We start from the raw sequence: 23,028 nt of genomic DNA on the forward strand, positions 1-23,028 counted from the left end.
TGTACAGCATTCTGTGTCTCCACAGAACCTCATTAATGAGCACCAAACTGTGAAATGGGTCTGCAGTTTCTAATACATGTCATCATTTAGTGCTCCTTTGGTGACTGCAGTACAAATTTCAGTAATTAAGTTGTGTACCTGCTAAAATATATTTATAAAAGCAATATTCTTCTATGAAAATGAGATATGAGCTCCTATGTGTTAGTACAAATTAACGAGGTTCTACTGTATACTGCAAGTAAATAACACAAATGGGAGAGACAGGAGGAGGAAGGAGGAGTGCAAATGTCAAAATTCTTCAGCTCTAACTCTAATTAGTTTGTGCCTCAAGTTCTCTGGATGGCCAATTTTCAAGCTGCATCAGAATATGTAACAAAGCAAAACAGAAAAACTAAAATTACTTCATTAAAGAGACTGGGAGGAAAACAGGTAAAAATCAGTCTTACTTGAATTCTGGTTCGGAAAAGTGACTTGCATTGTCTAAACAGGTAATTAAGTCTGGAAAGAAAAAATGTAAGTCAAAAGGATGAAAAAGACAAAAGGTTGAATATGCTTTTTAAAGTGCACGAATACATACATTTGAGCCTCTGAGGCTTAACAAAAAGTCTCAGAATGAAAAAAACATATTCCTACTAAATTTTCTTGCAACAGATTTTATATCACAGTAGAACCTTGCTAATTTGTCTGAGTAACTGGGAAATCTACTGAGAATATGACACTAGATAATACAAAAATTCATTTTCTGGGCAGCTTAATTTTAATTTATAGCTATATTTCAGAGACCAATCAGAAACAAACATATGCTCCTTCTACAAAATTAAATTAAGAAGATAAAGAGGCATGTGGTTTCACCATTTAATGGTTCTGCAGTGCTGAACACAAGCACCACAGAGAACAAATGTTAGAATGCCACATTATTGGCATCCATGACTGATACCACAAATTTTGTGTTTGTGTCTGCTGTGTATCAACACATACAGTCCAAAATATAGAGAGGAAAGAATCAAAAACCCTACAAAATTAAAAACTGAGACTCTTCATCTGTTCTTTTTATAATAACATCCAGATAGGGTTTTTCATCTTCTGAGGCAGTTGCTGCTGCTCCTTCTTTTCCTTGCAGACCACATGTATCACTCACCTTTACAATGAGTGGGAGGAGATGCACAACAAATACAGCAACCTCTTTCAGAGGCTTAAAAGAACTAAAACCGGGGAAAAAAAAAACAAGAAAAAGACAAAAAATAGTCTGCAGATTATGTCATTAAAGAGTTAAGGGAGTACAGGAAATAAAAATTTCCTACTGAAATAAAAATTTCCACGAGGTTAGTCTGTGTAAAATATATATAGTTCGATTAGAGAACTTTTTAGCTATCTGCCAGCTTTACTACTACCTGAAAAAATGCATTTTGTCCTGAATCTGAAGCAGTCCTTTCATTTATAAATGACAATGACATTTTTACTCTGCTATTCAATGTAAGCTTTGATACCATTTCTTTAGAACTACAGCAACTTTTAGGTAAGCAGTCAAATTTCCTACAGAGAAGTATCATGAAAGTGTACTAAATTTTTAGAATTTAATTTGTAAGAATGTGGGAATAAATGAACTGGTTCTGTGTTTTTACTAGACAGCCCTAATTCTGCCAGCAGAGAAAAATCACCAAATAATTATAAATACCTGATTTGTCAGTGGTTGAATAAACTGCAAGAAATCCACGTCCAGAACTGTGAATTCCACTCATGAACTGTACTGTGACTTCATTACTTTTTGAAGTAATTAAACCATCCATTTGAAAGCCAAACCCACAGTATTTTCCTGTGGAGAGAAGGAGAACAAATACTGACCCAAAACAACACATGTAATAGGCATCTTAATTCAATTTCCAGCCTCTTATTTCATCTGCATGTAGGCACACATTAGTTCTAGCGTATACTCAAAAGCAAATACATGAGAATGACACTAAATAATGCTTAGTGACCATTTAAAGCAAATGGTAGACTGTGAGTTCCACATTTGTTTTGTCACTGTCAAAGGTCTTGCATACCCCAATACCTGCAGATAAATGTGACCTTATCCCATTCACCTCTAGCCATGCATAACCTCCATACTCAGAGCTTCAAAGAACATGAGGAATCTCGCAAGGAAAAATATCAAGTTAGGACAATGAGAAGCATCTACAGAAGCAAATGAGAAAAAAGCCCTCCTTTTCCCAAAGCTGCTGGAGCACTTCCTCCTCATAGACTCTTCCATGTGACTCTGTCACGTACTTTCCCTAATTCTGGAAAGCAGCACACACAGCTCACTGCATTTCAGCAGTACCATACATATATCATATCACAGGTAAGCACCATTAAGATAAATTACCAGTTAGCTTACTTTCTATTTTATCACACCTAAAAAACGTAACTGTGGTATTCACATATTCTTTGAACAGAGAGAGACATAATTCTCTCTCTCAGGATGTTCCTGGGAAGCTGAAAGTCTGTGAGAAAGCTGAGAAAAAGAAGAAAAACAATTCTTATCTTCACTTGCTGCATCTGTTGTATGGCATATGTGGAACGTGTTATGGAGATTGCTTACCAAAAGGGATTTGTTAACTGGACACTGATGGTGGTGTTTTGGATTGATTGACCAGTTAGGTCAAAGCTGTGTCGTGACTGTCTGTAAGGGTCATGGCTTTTTCTTTAGCATAGTATAGTATAGTGTAGTATGTAGTATTATATAGTATAGCTTAATAAAGCATTTGTTCAGCCCTCTGCAATCATGGAGTCAATGCTTGTTATTCTGCCAGCGACAATACATAACAAAGGTTCTGTACCTGGGTGCTTCTCTTGCCATAGAAAATAAACAAAAATAACACCATTTCAACTGCTGGAGTCCACAGATATTGACAGTATTTGTCCTATGAAGTTCTAGAATTGATACCACATTCATGGATGAATGACTGTTAAATAGGCCACAGGCAATATGGAGTTCTCCAGTCCTACTAACTAGAAGCTTTAGTAAAGATACTGACCAGTTAATTAACTTGTTTAGAAAAAATAATCTTCTGTTCTACAGGCTACTATGATAATTCGATATTGTAGAAACCATCTATAACCCTATTCAAGATTCTGCAGTGGATAAGCAAAGTGGATAATCACCGGCAGTAAATGACACTGCCTCTGTTTCAGCTCATCATTCCACTTGCTTTCCTCATAATGAGTATGTTATCATATAGGAGAAAGGAGTCTTGCCTCTTTTTCTGCTCTTTCTCAAATAAAGGCAAATTACCATACTAATGTAGAGGAAGTGGAGTAACACAGTCCTGCAGGAATAGCTCTTAACAAATATAATACAAAATAAATATAATATGTATGTCAATTTCCTTTAAAAAGTGAACTGCACTCCCAAACGCTATCAAAACAATTTAAAAAAATTTAAAAGTTAAAATACAAATTCCTGTCATTATTCAGAGCTTTCTAGATGATGCTTATTCAGATTTTTTTAACAAAGCAAGGGTATCTTCTAATAAAAAAACATAAAAGTTTTTTTTAAAGTTTGTTTTCAGCCACTGGATCTTGTTACATGAGTGACCGTCATGAGACTCCTCTTAAAACACCATTTATCCCCTTCTTCAGGCAAATACACAGTGCAAGCCATTTAAATCCAGCTTGGATAAACTCTCCAGTGCTGCTTGCCCCCTGGACATATAGCCTTTGACAAACTGTAGAGTGATGCACTTCATGATTCATAGCAAGGCATACTTTTGAGACTATAAATAATTTTTCTAACCCTTCCCTGGTCTCTTGCCTGATTTTTGACAATCTTTTAAAAAGCAAGCACTAGGAATGGACAAAGCATGACTGCAGCAACACCTCTGTCAACTGTGTGTGCAGAAGATGCAATATTGCTATTTTGTCTGTACTTATACATTGAAGGATCCTGAGTGCTTTTGTACAGCTACAATACAGCAGGAGAGGGAACTCTCATGTCTTAAATAAGTACATCTGACTGCAGATGCACAGTGATTTGACTGTACTGAAATCTTATAAACGCCTCTAGATCTCATTTACACTAGAGACAAACCTAACAATGAGCATTTGAATCTTCTTTTGATTTCTTCACAAATACTCAAAAGGCTTGGAATAAGCACTAGCCCTTAAAAGCTTCATTAGAAACACTCTGCTTATCAATGAACCCTCTAACAATTTATTTTTTTATCTAACCAGCCAACTTCTAAGTAATTTTGGGTTAAAGAAGGTAAAAGGTATGACTGAATTTCAGATTTTATGTAAAACAAGTATTGTAATGTTAGACCATGTCAGCAGTCTTGAATGGAAAAACTTAGGATAAGTCCAGATTTTTCCCAAGAAAATTCAAGTCACTGTTTAAACTCTCCAGTGTCTGTTGCTTCAAACATGAAAAAACCCCCGAACCTCACCTCATCTGTATTTGCCACTGTTTGTCCTGTGATTTAATTTATTAAGAGCAGAACAACACACACATTTCCGCAACATACTGTGCTGCTACACCAGCAGACCACAGCTGAAAAGCAAGGGAAACAAATGAAGCAGGAATTTACTCGAACCCATTAAGTCCCTTGTAAAAGTGAGTAATAGACTTATCAGAACTGGACGTTCCTTGCCATTTAAGGTATTCAGTGTTTCCTATTTTAGACCAAGTCTGGCTCAACAGCTCCAAGCACATATTTTCACACACACTTACCTAGGTAACAGTTGGAAAAGAGGTTTAATAAACCTAACACTCCACTAGCCTCTTTAGAAAAAGACTCAATTTAGTGGGATCAGCCTTTGAATTGCACAAAAACAGTGAAGTAAATCTTTTTCTCTGTCTCCAAATTAAAACTTTAGGAAAGAAAATGAAGTTCATCTGCATAATAGCTAATTTTAGAAAAAGAAGAATGACAATTCATTTTGAGTTTTATGCAAAGTAACCGTTAGGAGTCTAAACACCCTACACACACCTTGATGTAGATGAGAACATCACACTGCTATTCAAAAAAAAACCACTGACTACTAGTCATGAAATTATCCTGAAGAGAACGAAAACTAAGAACATTATCAGAGGATGGAGGATATTTGGACTATAAGTATTTTGAAGCCTGTCATCCTTTAACACCAGCCAGCTAGATAGATAGATATAGATATTTACACCTTTTTTTTTTTAATGAAGATGCTTCTAGTTTTACAGTTCCCTCTTCACTGCTTACAAGAACTTTGCAAGCTACTAGGAAATGTCAGAGAAAAAAAAACACCACATTGCAGTGGAGCTTCCTTTGAGAATCTTAAGAATCTAAGATTATTACAGGACCCGTGTTGCATTTATGATGCAGCTGCTGTTAAAAAGTAACAGAAGTACCAACAGTACACCTGAATTCTACACAAGACAACAGTTCTCAAATAGTGACAATTAAAGTTCCTACCTATTTCTGTCCTGTTGGGGCCAATGCCATTATGAACTCTCAGGTAACTGGAATGACAGGAATCAGCGTCATCAATATCAAAATCACCAAACTTGAGCTGAATTCGCTGCCCAGGCTTCACACGGATTTCCCACTCACACACAGTGCTATTGGGAGAGGTCTGGGGGTAGTTTATGGAGGCCAGGGTCCCGCTCTCAGGGCCCAGCACAGTGTGTCCACACCCGTCACCTAGGAAAGAACAGACAGAAATCAGCTCCCACGTTCACCTTCAAAGCCCCATATTATCACACCATACAAACCCCATCGTGAGAAAACTACAAGGTAACTCACATGCAAATGACACAGCAGTGGTGATAAATGTCACTCAACTACCACTGCCTTTTGCTTAGCTTATCATCACAGGCAACCAGAGAGCTGCTACAACTTCCTCAGTGAGATGGAAAGTGATCCATAATGACTTACAAAACAGCATGGACAGTGCAAGAAGTGTCCCTGCTATTTCATATTTCCTCAACACCTCAGTACAGAAGGAAACAGGTGCTGAAAAGGACACAGAAACCTGACAATAGAACAAGAGCACATTGGTTTTCCTGATTTACTGTACTTACAACACAATGAAAAAGAAGTAGAAAGCCATTGGACAGCAAATAAAATACGGAATATTAAAAAAAGCTCTGACCACTACCAAACCGCAAATACGTTGTTTTCTACTGTACCACTCTTTTAATCCTGCAATTCACTCCCATTTGGAGAACATATTAAATTTTTCGGAATTTTCCTGTGACTCCAACCTGGAGCCTTCTACCTAATATTTGAGTATTAATTTTAAACAGCAATAACAGCACTAAAACGAATTTGTTTAGCAAACGGAAAACAGTATCACAAATTGTGTACTGTCAATACTAAATTATAAAGAGCAAACTGATAAATTTGATTACTCAACAGCTAGACATACATTTCACCCAGTATGTAGCACAAAAATGCAAGAATTTCTGTGCTGGTTTAGAAATATGAATGCTCTCAGAGTAACATTCACAATGATCACCATGATTCCTACTGACAGAAATTTGTTTTGACAGTAAACAGTGTTTCATATTACACAATAATATGTGTAGTTCCTCTACAAAATACGAAAAGGTAAGCTGAGCTTTAGGTACAAAAACTGTACACATACTTAAAATTCAACTAAATTTCAAAATTCTTAAATGTATTATATGTAAGACTGAGTGGAAAAGTAAGTCCAATGCACTGAAGCAATGTGAAAAAAACAAACCCCTGTGATTAAGTTAACTAGGTCTGATTAATCTGTTTGTAAATACAACTAATTTTTTGCTAACAAAAACTTTTCTCCTTATAATCTGAGCACTCTGTAAGATAGCTGCGTGTTATAAAAGATAAAGTGCTGCTAGTAAACACAGAATCATAAATGGATGCAGATGCAAACTGCAGCTGTTTATCTTGCTAGCAGTCGGGAATGAAAACGATACATCCTTGGAAAAGTTAACTGGAATATCTGCTTAGTAAAATCAAAACTTGTATCTGTGAAGCTGTTCTTCAGCCATGTTTTCATGAATTCAATTTTCTTTAAAACACTTTGTTTTATCCCATGGCAAATATTATTTCTGTTTGATGACAGCTGATCAATTACCCTTCTAAGTTAGAGTTTTTCTAACACAAGACACCATTGTTCAACATTACAAAGAGATAACCTAAGCTGCATGTTTTATATCTCAATATAATCCTGGTTTCTTTCAAAAGGCATGTTATAAACCAAAGAAAAGTGAAAGCTTTATTATGCAGAGTCTGTATGGCCTTGGTTTATTAGCGACTAAGCACTCAAATGTCAGATTTCTGATTAGTCTTAATATGCTAACACTTAACAATAAAAGATTCCTTTTCTAGTAAAATTTTCACAAGCAAATACTCACACACACTACAAGATGCATGAAATTCATTACATTAACAACAAAAAACAACAAATATATTCATGGTGATACATGGAGTTAGCATTTCAAAACTCTTTACATTGCAGATATAAAAATAATTATCAACACAAGCAGCAGTTTTAGGCTATGTCCTAAAAATGAGCCATTAACCAGTTCTGTGCTTTTCCTGTCCTGTGATGGGGTAAGCAATTGCTTATTCATTCACAGATTGAAAATACTCTGCAAATACACTGACACAGTGGCCTTTTGAATATGAAATCATAGTAGCATTCACCTGTATGGAAAGATACACTGTTCTGAATGCATTTTAAGGAAAATAAAAATCCTTGCATGAACTATAATGCTCAGAAGTTTATTATGTCTCATTTCAATATGCCTGTTATTGCAATGCAGTCACCACAAAAATACTATTTCTTAAAACCAGGAATACCAATAATGCACATGATTCTGTATCTTTGATTCTTCCCCACCTTCTTGCATCTTAAGCCTATGCTGCTGGAAATCAAAGACAAAGGAAAGCCTGTGTCTCCTCTTTGACCCAAAATGTATTTAAGCTGTAAATTTCTCCAGATAAAACTAGAAAAAAACCTTCCATAACATTCATTTAAACACTTCTCTCTGCTAGCTTGCTGTTCAGCTGTCTCAAGCATGAAACAATACCTGCAATGTGCATGATTTCTGCACAGCTTTCTGATAAGAAATGCAAAAGAGCTCCAAAACAACTAAACACAGTTAGGTGAGAAAATGCAAATAAAATATTTTAAGTTTTAAGAACTGGGACTTTTCTTTTAAAGACACATCACTAAAAAATTACAACATTACCTCTTGCAGTTTGGAACAATGTCTTGTTTCCCATGGCTAGAAAGAAAAACTAATTTCCTTCACACAATTTAATGGAAACGTCAATCTGAAACCTCCCTTGTGTTGCAGGCTTTCTTAAAAACATGAGAGGAAAAATACTCCTCTATGCATATTAAAAACCTGCTGTCAAATCATACTAGAAAGGCAGGGGAAGGAAAAACCATTGTGCTGAACTGCAGCATCTTGCTATGAAGTCAATTTTTAAAAGTAGCTTATTCTGAATGGACACTTTAGATCTTTTTATTCTATTTCACTTAGGTTAGTGATAACAGAAACGCCAGATACTTCATGCCTGAAGAATCTGAAGATTACCATGGCATACACAGTCTGCCAAGGGCAGTAGCATCACTCATGAGCTATTTGGAAAATTTTAAAAATCACAATTCCAGTGAAACTTGCAGATCCATGAACCCACATCTTGCTTAAGATGTATATGCCTATAAAAGGGCAGTTCTTTAGCCTCTCCATATAATGTGGTGCTTCATCATTTCTACCACACTTCTTTAAACACCACTGATAAACTCCAGAGACACATACACACATCCAGCATCAAGGGATAATCTGCAATACTCAGCAATTTCTCCAAGAAAAAGTACAATTCTTTTCACTAGAGCAGCATATATAGGACATTAGTCACTTGGTTAATTTGCAAGTCATTAAGTGCCACAGAATCTTTTGCTTCTGTTAACCAGTGAGAATAGAATAAGAACACACAGAAGACAGACATAAATCCCCTAATCAATTATTCCTTGATGGGTTACATAAATGCCCTAATCAATTATTTCTGGATGGGTTAACATCCTCTGTTGTCAGTACACAGCTGAACAAGTCTCCTGCTTTCTTTCAGACTTCTCTGTCAGACCACAGGCCTCCCACACTTGATAGACAGATAGATAGATAGACAGATAGATAGATAAGACAGATTAGATAGATAGAGCCCTTTGTAGAAGCACCAGGTCACTGGTGTGCACACATCACACCTGACACGTGGAGGGGCTGCAGATGTGCATCCATTCTCACATGTCCTGGGGACCAAGTTCACAGCAAAGAGGAAAAATTCAACTTGTCACCAAAACCTGTGTTAGAAACAAGGGCAACTCTTAAGCAGCTGACAGAGGAAGGCAGACTGCTGCCATCAGAAGGATCCATCTCCTCTGCAGGCACCTCTGAATGCAGCCTGGATGAATGCTCCTGAAGGAGTTCATATGATTCCTGGGCTATGGCACACTGACGTCTGATGCAATCATGCAGATGGTTGAAAACAATTTCTTAAAGCTAAGTTCTTTACATCAACAAAATACAGGACTCAGACCAACACACAGATACCAAATCCACAGGATTTTGATACTTGAAGAAAATGTGGAATTTAATAAAATGAAAGAATACTGAACATGCAGGAATGGGTGCTAAGTTATTAATTCCCACCAAAAAAAAACAAACCAAAAAAAAAAAAAAAAAAACCAAAAAAAAAGGCAAAGTTTTTAATCCCCACAAAAAAAAAAAAAAAAAAAAAAAAAAAAAAACCAAAACAAAAACAAAAACAAAAAAAAAAAAACAAAACAACAAAAACAAAACAAAAAAAACAATTAACTATACTTTGTAGTTGTTGAAGTCAGAGCTTTTCCCCCTGGAGAACAGTTGCTGTTAGTGACTGATAAACTTGTTAAAACATGTTTAAAATAATTTTTTAGATTAGTGAATGTTTTCCCATTCCTGACTTGGAGAAGAGTGAATGATAAAGACATTAGACAGTTCAGTATTATTACCTATAAAGCACAGCTGATGCATATCAAAACACGAATCTCAATTTTAACACATGCCTTTTGAACAGACTCAATTTAACCAGTGGGTTTCCTGAGAAGAGTTTACAAATATGAGCTATTATTTTCTGTATGTTTGTGACTAAATATTGGATGTAATTGAAACTTTTTAAACTAAACAAACCTGTAAGAGTTATGTAGGCAAAAAAGGTTATTTTAAAACATTCATTTTAACTTCAAATATACAACTCTTTCTGATTCAATGGATTACTATAATTTCTCCTCTTCTGTTCAGCTCCTGTTCTCTGCATTTCCTTACTTTTTCTCAGCATACCACTAAAAGACACTGCATCTGCTTTTTGCTTTTCTCAGTGGACAAGAAAGTTTACACAAAGAACAAAAGAGTTCCATGAATAAGAAACACTGAGGAATTAAATCACAGAGACATCAAATTCCAAATAGCTTTTCCAAGTATTTTCAAATGCCCTTATTTGTGTCCTCTAAACCCACTGCTGTTTCCACCAAATTCCACAGAGTGATGCTCTTCAGGAAGGAATCTGTTCCACTGTCAGGATTAATTTTCTTAACAAGCCAGCAAGCACACAGTCCACTTTGATCTTAACGCCGTTTACTTGCCTCAGTAACAGTAACTGGTTTGGGCACTTCATCCCACTACAGGTGTTTCACAACATAAAATACCCCACACTGCCATAAGCAAGGCCACAGCTCAATAAACACTTGAAGGCAGTTTAAATCAGCACAGCCACAGACAAAAGCAAGCCTTGTCTGTCTCTCACTTTTGGCCACATGCTCTCACACCCTTTCTGGTACTGGAGGCAAATATTTATGCAACCACATGGCCAACCAGAGCAGGGACTTGGCACAAAAATAGCTGTTGGTTTTAACCTAGACGAATCCCCAAATTTATATGAGTATGCACATGCAGCAGTGCCTTCCTTGACAGAGGGTTAAGACAGCAGGGGAACACCAGCAACTGCTTTTTTCATCAGCACTGCCAACCCATGTTTGCATTTTAAACTATGTTGAATGCCAGCCAGAGAGGCAGAAACCATCCCAACCCTGAGAAGAGCAGTCACACAAGAGTGGTGCACTGGTCTGAGGAACAAGCTGGCTGCAGAGCGTGCCCCAACCCTGAGAAGAGCAGTCACACAAGAGTGGTGCACTGGCTTGAGGAACAAGCTGGCTGCAGAGTGTGCCCCAACCCACTGCCACCACACAGTGCTGGGTTTCGTCAACCCAGCTCTCTGAGGCAGCTCTTGGTGCCACTGCCAATGGCAGGGCAAGGAGTAGAGGGCAGGTGGGATTATGACTCACTCAGCTTGGATTGATTTACCTACTGTGGGGCACCCTTAGACAGTTAATGAAATTATGGGATGATGTTAAACAAAGACAGGAACAGGACAAAAGCACAGTAAGCATTTTGCTTTTTAAAATGTAGGCAGCTCAGTGGGGTGACAGAAGAGGGTGGGAGGAGATAGAGGCTAATTCTTGTTCTTACAGCAAAAGTACAAAATTTAATATGCCATTACAACAAAATTTTACTGTTTTCATTTAAAATATGGGCCACGTGCTGGGCTAGTGATAATTAGCACTTTATTATTTTAATCTGTACATGCAGCTTTACAATCATTCTCTCTGGAACTCCAGTCTTAGCTACCAGCCACTAAATTTTACACAAAAGAGTAACACTTAGGAATCCTAAATTTAGCATCCAAAATATGATACCATTTTAAAATAATGATCTAAAATTATTAAGTTCTCAGAGCAGGTAAGACATGTGCTTCCTGTGCTGTGATGTACTAACTGAACTGACTACTACTAAAAGAACAGAAGAGACATCAGCTGTGCAAGACTGTGCTGCAATGCTTTCACTTACTGATGCCAGGGAAACTATGTAAGTCCCCAGGGACAACTAAGACTTGCTTAAATAGTATGCTGGCAAAAGGAGCCTACAAGGACAGCATGCAGCTTGCCCACTTCCCAAGACACAGCATTTACTTTGCAAGCTGCACCAACATGTTCCTAAAAAGAAACACTGTTGTGCTTCAGTGCTTTAAGTGCTGATGAATAAATGAAAAATAACACACAGACGGTCAGGCAAAACACTATGACAATAAGCAATGGTCATGGTCAGAATGAGCTTCAAAATTCTTGGAAGTTCTCCAAACTCCTCCCCACACTAGGACCACATGAAATTTCAGAAGCCTCATACATGTCAACTAAGAGGCAAAAAAGTTGTCCAATCATACCAATAATTCACATGCTAAATTAACACTACACTCAATACTTCCCCCTTCCTTTTCCAGTTAATAAATGAGACTGTACAGCCTAACCTGGAGATCCATGGTGGCAGCACCATCTGGGCTCTCAGGAGCTGCTGCCCCTTCCCTGCCCCAACCCACTGCCAGTGCTCAGTGTACCCTGTTGGGCTGCAGCCCAGTTCTCAGCCCAGCCTCCCATGCCAGCTGCCCTTTGCTAGGTGAAGGATGGGCATGGCCCACCAGCCAGTGAGCCTGAGCATTGCAGAGGATACAAGGTAGGGACAGGGGGAGACAGCAGCAGGCACAGTAAGAATAGTTTTTGGTACCATGGAATCAACAGAAGCTGGCAGGGAGGAAACTCCTGGTTTGGGTACCTGTGGAGACAGATGGGCATGCCAGCCCTCTCCCTTGGAAAGGTATCCCTTGAATGGGCTACAATAAGATCTTCTCAAACTCTCCTGGATTGATAAATCCTCCTGGTCATGGTGAGTTCCCAGCAGGCCTTGGAACCCCATGTAGATTTGTTGGGACCGACTGGTTTTTCCCCCTTAGTACCACCCCCGCTCTTCCCCATAAAACCCCCAGTTTCTGCCCTGTTCAGGAGGGAGCTGCCATCACTGGCATCCTTCACAAGGATATCTCTGCAGAATAACCACACGGTGCTCCTGTCTCTTTGTCCCTGTGCTGGCCTGGGTACCCCTCACAAGGCAGAGCTGAAATCACTAAGAGCTGAAATTACTGCTAAGAGCTGAACTGCTTGCCCCTTGCTGAGGTTACCCTGCAGCTGAAGGACTGCAAACTCCTAGAAAGTTGTCTCTTGCGGGACCTCTCTCTGGGAAGGTTGCAGTGTCCAGGTTGAGCCATCAGACCCCTGACCGGCTGCCTCTACATGTACCTGAACAAAACAAAAAAACCCAACAAAAACAACAACAATAGAAAAAAAGATGTGTGGATGCTTTAAAAAAAATCTGAAAACACAGTTGTCATTGAAAACCTCAGAACACAGTTGTCATCATTTGCACCCCACAGCTGCAACAAGAAGAGAGACTTTACACGTATTTGTAACCCTCTTTAAAGGTTATCATCCAGTTGATGAAACAGTCCCACTCCACATCTGTGCACCAGCAGTTCCTTCTCCCAGTGCAGGTGGCATACAGTATCATCTTGATTTCTAACATTCATTTTCTAATCTAATTTCGAAATTACAATGGGGACTATTTGGAGTTTCCCCATTTTGAATGACTTGGCTTCATTCTAGCATCATAAAATTTAATACACAATCTGTTCTAAAAGGCACTTCATTCCTAATTTTGCCCTGTAGATATTTCCTTAAAACAAAGATGTTGTCACACTTTTGACCCTGTATGAATACAACCAATAAAATAAGCATTGTGAATTACTGAATAACAAGATGATAAACTAGGAAGGTGACAGTAAATTTAAATGTTTAAGTCACCATTTTTAAGTGCCAAATTTATCATAAAAAGTATAGCGAGAGCATGTAGGAAGTCAGTGTGTGAAGCTTCAGTAAAAACTGTGAACTTTAAGCTTGTCCATCAAATTTGCTGCATCTTCTTCGTAGCAAGAAGGAAATGATGCCTTGTGTAGCAGGACTGGAGAACTTGAAAACATCTCTTCAAAAATGAAGACATAAAGTAACAGAAATGCTTTATATGAAATTTTCAAATATACTTAGGAAAAAGACAAAAACTGATCATCACTAGACTTAGTACACAAGTGTTCAAAAGCATTCAATTTAACACATTCCTCTTTCTACCCTTGAGATGATGAGATGTACTTTGACACCCATACACAATTGCATAAAACCAGAATTTAACAGATAGTGTGGTTTAGGGTTTCTTGGTTTATCACAAAACTCACAGATTTGCAAAATTAAAATTAAGCACCAATGGACTTCTTCCCACCACAATGAACAAGGCAAGATGTTTTTCTTCATATCTTAACCTTTCTGGAGCCAAGTTAAAATAACTTTAACTGGCTACAGTCTTGCTGAAGATACAGCAGCTGCCAGCTGTGAAACCCTGTGTGGTCCCGAAGGCAATCATACATGCACAACATACTCAGCACATATGCTAGAGCTCTGTGGTGCACTATCAGAGGCTAAAACTCTGAACTCTGAGGAGTAACCACGCAAAATTGCACCACTGTAATTCATCTTTCCACTCAAGATACTGAGGATCTTCCACTTGCCTCATTCCTGTGAGGTTTCTCTCCAGAAAAACCTCCATGTTTACATGCAAGTAGCTATACAAGTGGCTTGTCTTGCCAAGTCTAATTAAAACACTTTACACATCTTATTTTTGCATTTTTAATTTTATATTGGGGTGAAACTAAAGACAGCTGTGGCACAACTGCTAAAACAGTTCAGTGTTATCCTTCAACATCGAAAGCAGCAACTGGGCACTGAAACAAGTACTCCTACTCCAAATTGCAAGAATTTGCAATTGAGAGACCTGAAAAGATTCCCTCCTCACAGTTAAGCAACATCTGAGGTCTTATGATGGCCCGATCTAAGTTTAGGAAAATCACAAATGGATCACTGAATAGGAGGAGAGAAGGGTACTTAGGAATGAAAAATAATTATCCTTTTGCAAATCTGGAATAATTTTATAGAACATTTATACACAAATCTTGATTAAATGTCAGGTCAAAATAAACAGTATTAGTTTGATGACTGACAGCATCACTCTGGAAAGCGTTTACACCATTCTCCTGTTTAGAAACCACGACTGAAGAATTATCTGCTCACAACCATTCTCAGAAGCATGTCAAACTTTAAAGTTCCCTTTTCCACCATTAGTAGTATTCACAAGGATGCATCAAATTATTACCTCTGACAGCAGTTAAAGTAAAAACAAGAAAATCAGAGGGGTTGCTTTTAAGAAGTGGTTCTATCAGCAAAACCATTTTGGGGAAAAAATTTTAAAAGAGAATCCGTGTGACCTCATGCACAATCCATTAAATTCCAGCAAGACTGACAATCCAAAGATGAGTAGCTGGCAAGAATTGTCATTCTGATAGATAATATTCCAAGCCTAGATAACAAAACCTCTTCCTTGAGCTAAAAGCGTATTTAGAAAACTTGAACATCTGGGAGGAAGATTTAGAGGGGGGATTAACTAGTGAAGATGTGAAGTGGGAAGGGTTAAATGCTTTTTACCAATTCAAGGGCTGGTGTTCAGGTTTCTGTGGGTTTTTTGGGTTTTTTTTTTTTTTTTTTTGGTTTTTTTTTTTTGCATTCAAGGACTGGTGTTCAGGTTTCTGTTTTTGTGGGGGTTTTTTGTTGGTTGTTTTGTTTTGTTTTGTTTTTGTTTTTAGGTTTTTGGTGGTTTTTTTTGTTTTTTTCCACGCACTAGACAAAAAATGCATCAACCAGAAGCCATTTTCAAAATCTGTGAAAAAAAAAAATAGTGACATCAAGTCACTACCAAATTTTCAAGTATAATTTTTGTTTCAAATAACAAAGTGTTCAGTTATAAAGCAACAAGCTCAAACAGACTATAAATAGCACAACTCAAACCGTTTGCCTCCAGTAATGGATGGCAAAGGATGCAGTTTAGCAAAATTTGATATTTCATTACTGCATTAATGAACAAGCTTCACAGATAACAACCCACCATTCTGTGTATAAAAAAACCCCAGGACTGAAAATTCTATCTTAATACAAGTTACCACATGGCCTTCTACCTCAGTATTACTCCTGCTCTCCATCTCCCCAAACTTCAGTTTAGTAACAAATTCACACTCTATGCTTGGACAATGGTTTCAACTACACTGTCTTAAATAAAAGGATGCTGAATGTTCCATAATATTTGATTTAGAGAAATTAATCTGAATGTTCCATAATATTTGATTTAGAGAAATTAATCTAACAGCAACTCAGTCAAAAAATGCAGAAGGGAAGGAAATACTTTTGACTACAAAACAAATTCCAGGTTTTCTCAAAGCGCAGGGTGCAGTTATAAAAGTGGGGGTGACAATCAACCGCTTGTTTAAAAGCCTTTCAAAATATGAATAAAATAACCAATATAGAAACATTTCACAATACACAGAGCAACATTTCCAACAAGGGTTGTGTTGCAGTGTGATGTCATGATTTGCCTCAGTTTCCCCTGGGTTCTCCCTGAAATCTCCTTCCCCAGGTGGGTTGTCAATCACCTCTCCTTTCCCCACCCTTGACCCCTGCTGGGCACTGTCTGTCAACCCAGAAATTCCAAGGAGCGCTTCGAGCAATTGGCAGGTTCAAAGGATGCTCTCCACCCCCTGGGGGGCCATTGGCCCACCCAGGTGTCCCTCTCACCTGAGACCCCCTCCGCCTGTACCTGGCTGGTGCTCCCTGGGTCCCCTCCCCTGCCCCTCTCCCCACGTAAAAGGGCGAGCAGACCACGCGGTGGCGGTTCTGGTGGAAGAGTTCTGGTAGAGAGTTCAGGGGAGTTATTGCAAGATTCAGAGGCTGTGCCATCGAAATAAAACTCTGGATTAAGAACTCCCCATCGGGACCCACTCCTTCCTTCACCTCGCCTTGAAGGAACCTCCAGTTCAGGAAGGCCTGAGGAGTGACCCCCTCAAAACAAGCTCCAGCCCACAGGCACTGGAGCTCGGGGCATGCCCGGACTTGTCTCCACGTGCCCAGCTGCAAGCACAGGTACTGGATAGCGTCTCTGGGGAGAAAACTCCACAGGTGTCTCTGTTTGGTCAGCAGCCGAGACCAGACAGACCAAGGCAGTCCCATCAGTAATATTGGTACACTCCAATATTGTTGCATTTGAACTGCTGACTATCTGACCTATGAAAGCTGATGCATTCAAGGCAGCCCTTAACCAGCTGATGACTTAAACCACACAGAGCAGCAGTGATCACATTAAAAACCTAACATATCATTTCCCACAGCATAAAGCAGGCTGGCAGAATTGCAGAGAAATGAGACATTTCTTTTTCTCTTATAATAATAATGTAAGAAAACACTTCTGAAAACCTTGAAAGCTGAACATCTCCATACAGCAGCAGGAAAATAATTTTCATAAAGATTGCACTAACGTTCTAGGTCACTGGCACACAGATGCACACAGTAACAGCATACAAGCTTCTGAAAGAACACTTACATTGCTTTTTTAACACCAGCTCAGATGCTTGATTTGTATAGCCACAGACATATAGTTATATATATAAAACCAACATGCACTGTACTGCTTATATCCAAACTGCAGAACATTCTCATGAGCATGAGAGCTACAAAGGGTATTTACACAAAAGGGTGATTCCTTCATTCTTTACAGGAATGCACGAGGCTAGCACAAACTCACAACAGGCTCCCAGCTGAGCTGGTCTGAACCAAGCCAGTACTGGGAGGCACCCTCCCAGAAAGGATGCTCTGCAGAACACATAGGTGTACGTTTTGCCCAACAGATTCACACACCCACTTCAAATAAGGCTCATTAACTGGAGGGGGAAAAATAATGTTGCTGAGATTCTTGTTTTGAAAAGCAAAGAATATCCATCCACTCTTGTTAGGTCTATACTTCCAGTACCAGCTCACTTCCCTTCAGGAACAGCATTCCTCCATAAAATTCTTTACAGCACTGTTCCTCCTCTCTAAATATATCTTCAAGGTACAATGCTGGGACATTAAAAAGAGCACCAGAAAACCTGAAAAAGCCTTCTGTAACTTTGAGCCCTGGTCTTGAAAAATTCTTCCATACGTCTCAACCCAGGGATGAAAAGGATTTGGCTCAGCAGTCCTGCCTAAATCGTACCAATCCCTGAATCCTCAAGCTGTACAACTGCACCTTCAAAACATTTTGCACTCTTATGTAAAACTGTGCCATTAAAAAAGCGAAACAGTTAATTAGAGCACTGCCCTCCTCCTCACAAAACACTTAATCTGATGTTAATTTGAAGGACAATAAATCTCCCATGCAAAGATCTGAGGGTCTTTTTAATCAAAATAATTCCTTTTGGGTTTGGCTGTGAATCCTTTCTTCCAGATGAGCCCAGCCAAGGACAACAGATACAAAGAGCAGTGAGACACCACCCAATCTAATTTAGCAAGAATAGAAACTGGCACTTGTGTGCAAGGCAGCACATGGCAATCGCTCATGTGACAGACATGAGCGATTTGTGGCAGTGCTCTGTATTCACGTGCCCAGAGCTCTCTGCAGCAGAAAAAGACACACCTGCAATGGGCTACCCCAGCAGCTGGAACCCTTGTCAGCCCCTGGCATAGCCGGAGATCATCTCTTCCAGGACTCTGAAGGAGAAGCTGCAGTCTCCCTCCATCTTGCTCAGCCGCTGGATATGTAGCTAGAGCCATCTTCTCTTTGCCTGATTCCTTCTCCCCAAACTACAGCTGACGGATCAGCACCTGCCCAGTTCTGGACTGGCCACAGCCAGAGCCACCACTGCCTACTCCCTGCGGGAGGGACAAGCAGAGGTGAGACCAGGAACACTCTGGAGAGGAGAGCACACTGAGGAACTGATGAGAAACAAGGAAAACACAAATGATCCACGAATACTGTGGCTGAGACCCTGAATACAAGGCCATGAAAAACCATTTCATGAGGCTCAATGTGCACAGGGACATTAGTTCTTTCACTTAATTTTTCAGATGATGTTAACTCAGCACCAGACATTCAGAAATTATTTTTCTCAGCTACACTGCAGCAAACATTTTTAAGCTACAGTGGTGAATCAGGCTTGAGCATACAACAACATCCTGATGGGCTGCTATTTGTTTAGAACAAAATGTGGGAGTCTCATTCAAAAACAAGCAACCAATGCTATTTTTTTTTTTTTTTTAACCTGCAAATAAATCTGCTTCAAGTCACTGGGGAATCAGCTTCAGAATAAAAGGTTCCTTTTAACTTTAGGCACTTTTTCCCAGTTTCCCAGGTACATTGGTATCCACTAGAAATCCCAACAGATGGCTACCAAATTAGTTTATGTGGTAACAACATTCTTACTCTACAGACCCTACAAGCTTCATACCTTCAGAATTACTGACACATTATTCAACTTCTACTTTGATGAAAGCTAAGCAATCATTCCTCCTCTAGCTGTGTTTTTCTAAATTTATTTAAAAAAAGGTTAATGAACAGACCATACCAAATTTATGTCAGTACCTAATAAGCCGCTAAGAACGCTGTATCTCAAAATTCAATCCACTAAGAGCAGCAAGCTTAGCTGCTGGTTTGCTTTCATTCACACCTGCTTAATTACAAGAAAAACAAAAAAATACTCTAAGTATTTTTCAAATATCAATTTCCTTGCAATCAGGATCTAGAATCACTACACAACTGTTTCAAAAATCACAAGAGCTGACTTGCACAGCCATCAGCTAGACAGTCCCCAAGGCACAAGATTATGAAATGCAGCACAAGGCGCTTCTGAAGGTGTCAGAGCTAATACAAAATGCTCAATTTTTGAAGACAACAACACATTCAAGTTCAAGTCCTTGACCAAGGAATTCTGAATTACATACACTGAATGATTTTAAATATGATAGACTGAAAAAAATTTCACTTGAATCCTACAAGATAATACAGTGGACTACTGTAAAAAACATATTCACCACAGCAATACCTGCACTTTTTCATTTCTCAGTTTTCTGCTGTCTGGAAGGAGAGGAGCACCATTTGACCAAATACTAAAACCAAGCTTCATGTTGACCAAAATAATGCTATTTTAAAATCAGTTCATACCAGTAAGGTGCTCTACAGAAAAGCATGTGAGAAATGAAAACTTTATCTTCAGAAAAAGATCTAAATACCATGTTTAATGTGAGGTTTAGAGCTGCTGAACAATAGAAAAAAAAATTTAACAATTACTTAGTAACAGAGGATCAGCCTCTCTAAGGTAATGAATGAGGCTAGGTTCCTACATAGTATCACTAGCTGTACTTTTATAAAAGAGCTTAAAAGCAACTTTAATTGTAAAATTTCCCAAGTCTTGGTTACTTTCATTGTCAATCAAGATATTCTCTTAGAATTCTGATCACATATTTAATGCCCTAATTGAGTAGTAACTTTGTACAGACTTTCAAGACCTAGACAGCAGCTTCATTTCTATATGGGATTCCTTAGCCAAATTAGAATTATGCCAGCATTTAGAGATACAGGACACAGGCTCCCCAACTTTCTCTAGAATAAGATAAATTAAAATATTTTGGCAAGGGAACAGTCCCTCACAAGCAGAACTCTTCTTAGAAGCTCTAGCAGTTTCTCATATTAAAGCATTGTATTCGACAATAGCAGAGTCCCTCACCTTACAACAAGCTCTGCTTTGTTAGCAAATAAAATGGTGCTTGTCAATAGAAAGGTTCCTCCTGCTCAAAAGTGAAACTTCTGAGCTAACTTTAAGCATTAACTAGAGAAACATTGCTAATTGAAATGCTGGGTAGAAGGTCTTCAGCAGTTACCCAAAGTACAGAAAGATGAAGTTTGACATATACCTAAAAGCCTGCTGTCCTCACAAGCTCCTCTTCTTGCTGCATGGTCCCACTCCCTCTAACACACCTCCAACTACTCAGTGAGCCAGTTTGACTCAATCATATGCAGGTAAATTATGACTCTTCCCTACCCCCCCAGTTATTTCAGTCTTCTCCTAGAATAACAAACTCTGTCTGCTCACCAAAAGGTCACACAAGTGTCAGGTCACCACAAGCACGATGCTCCTACAGCATGAACTAACACCTTGCTGCTGCCTGTCTCATCCAGCAACTACCTTCAAAAGACAGGCGGTTAAAACAGCCCAATTTCCTCTCAAAAACAAATGGGTTCTTGTAGCAGGCCCAGGGCCTGCAAGGCCTCCTTGGCGGTCAGAAGCCTGAGCTAGGAAATGCCAAGTCACGATGACTGGGCCTTAGAAGCCCCTCTTGTCTGCCTTTGGACCCTGCTTATCTCTCTGTAAGCCTATAGGTCACTTTCCCCTGACCCTTGCTATTGGACAGTTTCCAAAACCCCTGTAGGGTATAAAAACCCCTAATTCTGACTGGTTCGGCAGAAGAGCTGTCACTGAGAACCTTCGTGGAGATCCCCAATAAAGAATTCTTCGGAACCTCACACGGCCTTCTCCTCTCTCTCCCAGCGTCTGCTGTGGCACCAGCAAGCTAAAGAGCTGAAATCACAAAGAGCTGGTATCACTTGAGCTTGCTTAAGGTTGCCTGCGGCTGGGACCTGCTTGGGAGCTCGGACGCTGTGCTGAGCACCGCTGAGCTATCCCCGCCAAGGCAGCCCACCGGGCATAGCCCGGCTGGAAGCCGCCTCAATAGGTTCTTCTCCAGCTCCATTATAAATTACAAGAAAACAAACCTAACTGTGTTAAATGCTTATAAGCATTTGTTTTGTAGGTGTATAGGAACATAAATGCAATTAGCTGGAAAAAAGAGGAAAAGGTCCACACAACTACCTTGCTCTACGGATGCAACACTGAGCTTCTCCCATTCAATTAATTAATTTTAATTAATTGTTTAATTTAGATGCATAAACAGTAAAGTGCATATACTTCCTATTTCCTTTGTGCATTTAAATGCAGCATTTCTGAAATTCAACCATATTTCCATCTGTGAGATAGAAAAAGTTACGTGACAAAATAGTTTCTGAGGAGATCAGTTTCTGAAACGACGCAGACCAATGCAAGGAGCAAGTGGAATTGAAAACCACAAAATTAATCTTCCCAAACCCAGAAGTGAGTTTCAAGATGCTGTCAAAACACTCACTCCCACCACTTTGTCCCAAGCACATGATCAAAGTGACAGTCACAGTGGCATCCTCTGATCTTCTGCCATGAAGTGACCAAACTGTGCCTTGTAATTTTCACAGTGCTAAAGCCTGCTCATTAATTCCACCCGAGGAGGAGACATCTCGTCAATTTCTCTTAAAAAAAAAAAACCCAAATCAAACCAAAAATCAAAACCAAACAAACAAAAAACAAAACCCGCAAACAAACAAAACAAAAATCCCAAAACCCAACAACGCCAACTACTCTGTCTGTCACACGTTCCGGACTCTCACCCCTATACACACTTTGCATACTCTCGGGCGAGTGTAAGTTTATTTTCACAGCAAGCAGAATCTCCCCTTTATCCGCCTCTTGGCTCACACCGAACACTTCACAGCCTGCAGGAGGGGGTCACCCGCGGGCCGAGCATGCCAAACCCCACTCAGCCCCTGCCCTGCCCCTGTGCCCCGGGTTGCCTCCACAGCCACGGCTCCCCGCCGAGCCGCGGTCGAGCCCCGCCCGAGTGAAGCCCTCCGACCGCCAGCTCCCCGTGGGAGTGCGGGAGCGGGCAGGAAAAAAATGTTCCTTGTTTAGTTTTTTGTTTTGGTTTGGTTTTTTGGGGTTTTTTGGTTTTTTTGTTTTTTTTTTTTTTTTTTTTCAAAACAGGGCTCTTCTCTCGCCCTTTGTGGGTCAGGCAGGGGACAGGTTCGGCGTGAAGGGCCACATGCCGAGGGGCGCCCCCTCCCAGCAGCAGAGCCCCGGAGGGTTGGTTTCCCTCCCCCGGCCGCTTGGGGCTACGGGGCTCGCCCACCGCCGCTCTCGCACCCACCTTTCTGCGCCTCGGTGCCCCGCAGCAGCAGCAGCAGAAGGAGGAGGCTGAGGCAGAGCAGCGAGGCCGCCCGCCGGGTCCCCGGGGGGAGCGACCGCCCCGGGCTCACCATGCCCCGCGGCGTGGCCGGCGCGCCCGGCGGTCCCAAGGCATCGCGGGCTGCCGGGCGGCCGCGCCGGGCCGCGTCTGAGC

At 39.9% G+C, this 23,028-nt stretch overlaps 1 protein-coding gene across 2 annotated transcripts in view; it reads right to left on the reverse strand.

Moving 5' to 3' along the window:
- The window catches only part of DCBLD2 (discoidin, CUB and LCCL domain containing 2), a 54,707-nt gene extending 31,685 nt beyond the window's left edge, over positions 1–23,022 (reverse strand). For both annotated transcript variants that reach the window (XM_041463935.1, XM_041463933.1), the window contains exons 1-4: positions 22,837–23,022; positions 5,424–5,651; positions 1,676–1,813; positions 447–498 (exon numbers count right to left, since the gene is read on the reverse strand). In XM_041463935.1, the coding sequence (XP_041319869.1) occupies positions 447–498; positions 1,676–1,813; positions 5,424–5,651; positions 22,837–22,948 (530 nt within the window). In that variant the 5' untranslated portion in view covers positions 22,949–23,022. The remainder of the gene's footprint in view (positions 1–446; positions 499–1,675; positions 1,814–5,423; positions 5,652–22,836) is intronic.
- Positions 23,023–23,028: the final 6 nt, after the last annotated feature.

The sequence above is a fragment of the Pyrgilauda ruficollis genome, unplaced genomic scaffold (assembly GCF_017590135.1).
Source record: "Pyrgilauda ruficollis isolate IOZ18807 unplaced genomic scaffold, ASM1759013v1 scaffold17, whole genome shotgun sequence".
In the NCBI taxonomy this organism is placed as follows: Eukaryota; Metazoa; Chordata; class Aves; order Passeriformes; family Passeridae; genus Pyrgilauda; species Pyrgilauda ruficollis.